Source organism: Tachyglossus aculeatus, chromosome 18 (genome assembly GCF_015852505.1).
Source record: "Tachyglossus aculeatus isolate mTacAcu1 chromosome 18, mTacAcu1.pri, whole genome shotgun sequence".
Lineage (NCBI taxonomy): Eukaryota > Metazoa > Chordata > Mammalia > Monotremata > Tachyglossidae > Tachyglossus > Tachyglossus aculeatus.
This window is the reverse complement of record NC_052083.1, coordinates 37,552,819-37,560,560: the sequence shown is the minus strand read 5'-3', so window position 1 is coordinate 37,560,560 and position 7,742 is coordinate 37,552,819. Positions and strand designations below refer to the sequence as shown.

At 57.5% G+C, this 7,742-nt stretch overlaps 1 protein-coding gene across 2 annotated transcripts; it reads right to left on the bottom strand.

Annotated features, from left to right (window-relative positions):
• UROD (uroporphyrinogen decarboxylase) lies at positions 1–7,441 on the bottom strand. 2 transcript variants are annotated; one of them, XM_038760357.1, is made up of 10 exons: positions 7,364–7,441; positions 5,642–5,755; positions 3,791–3,870; positions 3,417–3,479; positions 3,014–3,211; positions 2,751–2,912; positions 2,485–2,622; positions 734–834; positions 571–637; positions 1–362 (listed from the first exon to the last, which is right to left on the bottom strand). In XM_038760357.1, exons 1-10 carry the CDS (start codon positions 7,371–7,373, stop codon positions 198–200), a joined length of 1,098 nt encoding a protein of 365 aa, XP_038616285.1. In that variant the 5' UTR covers positions 7,374–7,441; the 3' UTR covers positions 1–197. The 2 variants fall into 2 exon arrangements, with proteins under 2 accessions (XP_038616285.1, XP_038616286.1); XM_038760358.1 differs by having other exon boundaries at positions 239–385.
• Between the last annotated feature and the right edge of the window lie 301 nt (positions 7,442–7,742).

The following is a 7,742-nucleotide window of genomic DNA, read 5'->3' as shown; positions in this document are numbered from 1 at the left end:
AAGGATGCCATCTTTTATTCTTTGAGGAGCCGGGCCCCGTCCACAAAGACCCGCCCTGCACGCTGACCCACCCGGGATCAGCCGTGAGGGGAGGCCGCAGGAAGGGACGGGGGCCCCATCCGGTCCCGTGCCCCTGGCCGGCCGGCCGGCCCCAGCGAGCCTGGGGCGTTGGGCCCCCGCCCGGAGGGAGGAGGGGGTCACTTGTCGTGGCGGAGGCGGCGGGAGTGGTGGTGTACGGCCTCCACGAAGGCCCCGACGTGGGCCGGGTCCATGTCCGGGTAGAGCCCGTGGCCCAGGTTGGCGATGTAGCGGTGGGGCCCGAAGGCCGCCAGCATCTGGCTCACCATCTGCCCGATCTCCTCCTGCGAGGGCAGCAGGGGCTGGGCTGGGCGGGGGAGCAACCCTCCCACCCCGCCTTGGCACCACGGGTCCCGGCCCCGCGCTAAACGAGGGCAAAGGGGCAAGACTCCCGGGACCGGGGGGGGGATGCAGAGCGCTGGGGACGAGTGCCCGTCCTCCCTGGGACCGGGTGAGAAGGAACAGGTGGATGGCACACCCCCCGCCCCGTACCTTGGAGGCGTACAGGGCACAGGGATCCAGATTCCCCTGCAGGGTCACGGCCTTCCCCACACGCTCCCTGTAACACAACGGGGACGATGCTGTGCCAAGGCCCGTCGTGCCCGGGGGGTGGTCCCTCCTCCAGCCCGCCCCTCCCGCTTCCCAGCCGGCTCACCGGGCCACTGAAGGGGCCACCGTCCAGTCCAGCCCAACCACCTCGTAGCCCGCCTGGGCCAGCTCTTCCAGGGCAAAATGTCCGTCCTTGGCGAAGATGATCTGCAAAAGAGAGGGGATAAGACTGATGATAGTAACTGCGATATTTCATTCATTCATTCAATCGTATTTATTGAGCGCTTACTGTGTGCAGAGCACTGTACCAAGCGCTTGGGAAGTACAAGTTGGCAACATATAGAGACGGCCCCTACCCAACAGCGGGCTCACAGTCTAGAAGATATTTGTTAAGCACTTACTATGTGTCAGGCACTGCAGTAGAGACAAGGTAACCGGGTTTGGACTCGGTCCCTGTTCATTCATTCAATCGTATTTATTGTGCGCTTACTGTGTGCAGAGCACTGGACTAAGCGCTTGGGAAGCCTGTTGGCAACATATAGAGACAGTCCCTACCCAACAGTGGGCTCACAGTCTAGAAGATATTTGTTAAGCGCTTACTATGTCAGGCACTGCAGTAGAGACAAGGTAACCGGGTTTGGACTTGGTCCCTGTTCATTCATTCATTCAATCGTATTTATTGAGCGCTTACTGTGTGCAGAGCACTGTACCAAGTGCTTGGGAAGTCCAAGTTGGCAACATATAGAGACGGTCCCTACCCAACAGCGGGCTCACAGTCTAGAAGATATTTGTTAAGCGCTTACTATGTGTCAGGCACTGTAGTAAGAGACAAGGTAACCAACCGGGTTTGGACTCGGTCCCTGTTCATTCATTCACTCAATCGCATTTATTGAGGGCTTACTGAGTGCACAGCACTGTACTAAGCGCTTGGGAAGTCCAAGTTGGACCACATAGGGCTCACAGTCTCAGTCCCTATTTTACAGACAAGGTCACTGAGGCACAAAGAAGTGAAGTGACTTGCCCGAGGTCACAGAGGAGGCAAGCGGCAGAGCTGGAATTAGGACCTTCAAGACGGTGAGCCCGCTGTCGGGTAGGGACCGTCTCTCTATGTTGCCAACTTGGACTTCCCAAGCGCCTAGTCCAGTGCTCGGCACACAGTAAGCGCTCAATAAATACGACTGAATGAATGAACCCAAGTCCTTCTGACTCCCTGGAGCAGGCTCTATCCACTAGGCCACGCTGCATCTATCTTCCCTAGGACTTAAAGCAGGGCTTGGCACACGGTAAGCACTTAACAAATATTATCATCATGATTTTGGGGGCACGACCCATGAGGGGACTATTAGTACGGTGCTTGTCAGTCAATCGTATTGAGTGCTTACTGTGCGCAGAGCACTGTACTAAGCACTAGGGTAGACAGAAGTCAATAACAATAATGTTGGTATTTGTTAAGTGCTTACTATGTGCCAAGCGCTGGGGTAGATTCAAGGTCATCGGGTTGTCCCCTGTGGGGCTCCCAGGCTTCATCCCCATTTTCCAGATGAGGGAACTGAGGCCCAGAGAAGTGAAGTGACTTGCCTAGGGTCACCCAGCTGACCAGGGGCAGAGCCAGGATTAGAACCCACGACCTCTGGCTCCCCAGCCCGGGCTCTTTCCACCGGGCCACGCCGCTTACTGTGTACTAAACGCTTGGGAAGTCCAAGTTGACAACATAGAGAGACGGTCCCTACCCGACAACGGGCTCACAGTCTAGAAGGCAACAGGCAGCAGCGTACGGAAGTAGAATAACAGCTAGATCCCCAAATCAGCCCCGGGCCCCGGCCCACCCTGGCTGCCCCCGGCCCCTCGCGCGCTCACCATGGGTACAGGTGCCAGCCCTGCCTCCTGCAGCCTGGCTCTGACCCGCTTGGCGATGCTGCGGATGTAGGGCAGGGCGAAGGACGAGAAGAGGGCAGGCCCCAGGTGGCCGGCGTGAGACTCGAACAGCTGCAGAGCCTGGGGCGGGGGGCAGGAGGGAGGGCGGCCAAGGAGGGGTGTCGTGTGGCGGCGGGGAGGGACGGGGACCCCACCCCCCGCCCCCAGGAGCCCCCCGGCCGCCCCTCCCGCCCCCGGCGTGGTCGCACCTGGGCTCCAGCGGCCACCTGGCCCACGAGGAAGGGCACCAGGACGTCCGTCAGTTGCCGCAGCAGGCGGTGACTGGCCTGGGGCCTCTGGTACAGCCAGCGCTTGGCCTGGGCCATGGTGTTGGACCCGCCGCCCTCCACCATGTAGGTCATCAGCGTCCACTGCGGGGGGCCGGGGGGAGGGCAGAGAGACGGGAGGTCGCCAGTGGGCCCACCCGCCCAACCGGGGGAGGCCCGCCGCCTCTCCCCCCCGGCCCGCTCACCGGGGCTCCGGCGAAGCCGATGAGGGGCACGCGCCCGGCCAGCCGGTGGCGGGTCAGCGTGATGGCCCGGAACACGTAGCCCAGCTCCGCGGCCACGTCCACTTTGCTCCGCAGGCTCTCCAGGTCCTCCTCCTCCCGCAGCGGGGAGGGAAAAGTGGGCCCTTTGCCCGGCACCATCGTCACCTCCATGCCCAGCGCCTGCGGAGGGGAGCCCGAGGCAGACAGTCGGCCCCCTCCCTAACCCACACGACGCTCTTTCTCTCTCTCTCTCTCCTTGGCACCGGCCGCCAGGCCAAAGCTGCCTTCCCCCCGGGCACGATGGCGGGGCGGCGATGGGCCGAGCCCGGGAGAGCCGGGAGGGAGAAGGAGAGACACGGAGACGGCAGCTCTGGTCCCCGCCTACCTGGGGCACCACGAGAATGTCAGAGAAGATGATGGCGGCGTCCAGGGGGAAGCGTCTCAGCGGCTGTGGGGACGTAGAAAGGGTGGTTCGGGTCAGAGCCCGCGGACTCCACGGCCACCCCAGCCTTTGGGGTGCGGGGGAATAACGCAGCGTGATGGTGGACTCGCTCTCTTAATCCCCACTTTACGGACGAGGTGACTGAGGCACGGAGGACTGAAGTGGCTCTGGGCCCCCACACCAGGATTAGAACCCAGGTCTTTTTAACGCCCAGGCCCGTGCTCTATCCACTAGATCTCCGGGGTGGAGCCCGGGTGGGAGGCCGCCGGACGGCAACCGCCGCCGCCGCCGCCGTCCTCCCCCAACTCCCGGCTTACCTGCAGGGTCAGCTCGCAGCAGGCCTCGGGGGAGCGGCACGTGCTGAAGAAATCCTGGGCCGCCCGCGTCTCCCGGAACTCTGGCCGGGAGGGAGGGAGAGGAGATGGAGACCTCCGCCTCAATCAATCAATCAATCAATCGTATGTATTGAGCGCTTACTGTGTGCAGAGCACTGTACTAAGCGCTTGGGAAGTCCAAGTCGGCAACATATAGAGACGGTCCCTACCCAACAGCGGGCTCACAGTCTAAAAGGCCTCCCACCCCCCCTTCCCTTTCTTTACCTCTTCTCCCTACCCTCGGCTCCGGCCCTCCCCAAGGCCAGGGGCCGTGGCCGTCTCCCCTCAGCCCCTTTAATAATAATCAATCAATCAATCAATCGTATTTATTGAGCGCTTACTATGTGCAGAGCACTGTACTAAGCGCTTGGGAAGTACAGATTGGCATCACATAGAGACAGTCCCTACCCAACAGTGGGCTCACAGTCTAAAAGACTAATAATAATAATGATGGCATCTATTAAGCGCTTACTATGTGCAAAGCACTGTTCTAAGCGCTGGGGAGGTTACAAGGTGATCGGGTCGTCCCACTCGGGGCTCCCAGTCTTCATCCATCCCCATTTTCCAGATGAGGTTACCATCATCATCATCATCAATCGTATTTATTGAGCGCTTACTATGTGCAGAGCACTGTACTAAGCGCTTGGGAAGTACACATTGGCAACCTATAGAGACAGTCCCTACCCAACAGTGGGCTCACAGTCTAAAAGGGGGAGACAGAGAACAAAACCAAACATACTAACAAAATAAAATAAATATGAGTAAATATCAATAAAATAAAATAAAAAATAAAAATAAATAAAATAAAAATAAGTATGAGAACCCTGGCCCCAGAAGACTCAGCCTCTAGTACTGCCCCTGGCCTGCTGGGTGACCTTAGGCCTATCGCTTAACCTTCTGGGCCTCCAACAATAATAATAATAGTAATAATAATGATGGCATTTATTAAGTGCTTACTATGTGCAAAGCACTGTTCCAAGCGCTGGGGAGGTTACAAGGTGATCAGGAGGTCACTGAGGCCCAGATGATGATGATGATGATGGCATTTATTTAAGCGGTTCTAAGCGCTGAGGAGGTTACAAGGTGGTCATGTTGTCCCACGGGGGCTCACAGTCTTCATCCCCATTTTCCAGATGAGGTCACTGAGGCCCAGAGAAGTGAAGTGACTCGCCCAAAGTCACCCAGCTGGCAATTGGCGGAGCCGGGATTTGAACCCCTGACCTCTGACTCCAAAGCCCCTGCTCTTTCCACCGAGCCACCTGCTAAGCGCTAAGAGGTGGTCCCCAAAGGGCACCATCTCACCTATACTCCGTGGGTCACTCTGGGGAAATACAGCAGCGTGGCTCAGTGGAAAGAGCCCGGGATTGGAAGTCAGAGGTTGTGGGTTCTAATCCCGGCGCCGCCACTTGTCTGCTGTGTGACTCTGGGCGGATCACTTCACTTCTCTGGGCCTCAGTTCCCTCATCTGGAAAATGGGGATGAAGACTGTGAGCCCTCCCCATCCCCCCGCCTTACCTCCTTTCCCTCCCCACAGCACTTGTATATGTTTGTACATACTTATTACTCTATATTTATTCTATTTATTTTATTTTGTTGATATGTTTTGTTTCGTTGTCTGTCTCCCCCTTCTAGCCCGTGAGCCTGCTGTCGGGTAGGGACCGCATCTAGATGTTGCCGACTTGGACTGGACTTCCCAAGCGCTTAGTCCAGTGCTCTGCACACAGTAAGCGCTCAATAAATGCGATTGAATGAATGAGTGAATGAAAGAGGCTTTGAGGGGCTCTGCCCTCTTACCTGGCAGGTAGCGCCCGGCCTGCCGCATGCACCAGACGGGCGTGTAGTCCGTGGTCTCCCCCCCAAGCCGCCCGGAGGAACGTGTCGTTCTGCAGCTCGGGGAAGTCCTTGGGGCTGGTGGGGGGCAAGCAGCGGGTCAGCGGGGCCCACCCCATCTTTGCCCTCCCACCCTGGGAGGAGGACAAGGAAAGGGGGCAAAGACCCAGCCTCTGGAGGAGGGGAAGAGGGGGCCCGGGGCAGTCCCACACCCTTATCAGTCCCTGCCAGACCCTGGGCGGACCCGACAGAAACCACTCACCTCTTCTCTCGGCCCCTATCGGGTTCAACATAGGAAATTGGGGGATGGGGTGGAGGCGGGCTGCCATTTTGCTTCCCCAAAACCCTGGACCCTGCCCATCCGCCAAGCTCGCTCTCTCCCTCCCTTCAAGGCCCTGCTGAGAGCTCACCTCCTCCAGGAGGCCTTCCCACACTCAGCCCCTTCCTTCCTCTCCCCCTCGTCCCCCTCTCCATCCCTCCCATCTTACCTCCTTCCCTTCCCCACAGCACCTGTATATATGTCTGCGCATATTTATTACTCTATTTATTTTACTTGGACATATCTATTCTATTTGTTTTATTTTGTTAGTATGTTTGGTTTTGTTCTCTGTCTCCCCCTTCTAGACTGTGCGCCCACTGTTGGGTAGGGACTGTCTCTATATGTTGCCACCTTGTACTTCCCAAGCGCTTAGTACAGTGCTCTGCACACAGTAAGCGCTCAATAAATACGATTGATTGATTGATTGGTGGCCGGGCTGCCGTCATCATCATCATCATCGTTATCGACGGTATTTACTGAGCCCTTCAAAGCCCTACTGAGAACTCACCTCCTCCAGGAGGCCTTCCCACACTGAGCCCCCTCCTTCCTCTCCCCACAGCACCTGTATATATGTTTGTAGGGATTTATTACTCTATTTTACTTGTACATATTTGCTATTCTATTTACTTTGTTATCGACGGTATTTATTGAGCCCTTCAAAGCCCTACTGAGAGCTCACCTCCTCCAGGAGGCCTTCCCACACTGAGCCCCCCTCCTTCCTCTCCCCACAGCACCTGTATATATGTTTGTAGGGATTTATTACTCTATTTTACTTGTACATATTAGCTATTCTATTTACTTTATTTTGTTAACATGTTTTGTTTTGTTGTCCGTCTCCCCGTCCTAGACTGTGAGCCCGCTGTCGGGTAGGGACCGTCTCCATCTGTTGCCAACTTGTCCTCTCCCAAGCGCTTAGCCCAGTGCTCCGCACACAGTAAGCGCTCACCAAATACGACTGAATGAATGCCTCCCGGCTCCGCCACTTGTCTGCTGTGTGACTTTGGGCAAGTCACCTCGCCTCTCTGGGCCTCAGTTCCCTCCTCTGCAAAAGGGGGATTAAAAGTGTCAGCCCCACGTGGGACGACAACCTGATGGGCCTGGATCTCCCCCAGCGCTCAGAAGGGTGCTTGGCACATAGTAAGCGCTTAGCATTCATTCCATAGTATTTACTGAGCGCTTACTGGGTGCTGAGCACTGTATTAAGCGCTTGGGAAGTCCAAGCTGGCAATATCTAGAGACCCAACCCAACAGCGGGCTCACAGTCTAGAAGGCAAATACCTTGGGGTTGTTAGGATAAGCCCCTGATTGGGGTCAGTGTCCCCTTTGTCCCCCCCAGGCCCCCCAAAACCTTGGCGCCTCGCACTTACTACAGCCCATGGTCGCCCATTGCTCCGGCCCAGCTGGTGCGGGTCCCTCCGCCCGCTCTGGAGCGCCCCCTCCTGGCTCCGCCCCCTGAACCGCAGGCTCCGCCCCGCGCATGCGCCCTCCGCGCCTCCCTCCCGCGGGAGCCATGCCAGTCACGTGACCCCCGAGCAGTCGGGGCTGCGCGCGCAGCCCCGGCCAGGGAAGCCACCGTAAAGCCCGGTGCGGAGGACACCACAAAATCCGGGACGGGGGGGGGGGCACCGTACAACCTAGTGTAGAGGCGCAGCATGTTCGGCCGCCTTCATAATCATTAGGGTATTTCTTTACAGATGAGGTAACTGAGGCCCAGAGAACTGAACATATATATATATATACATATAT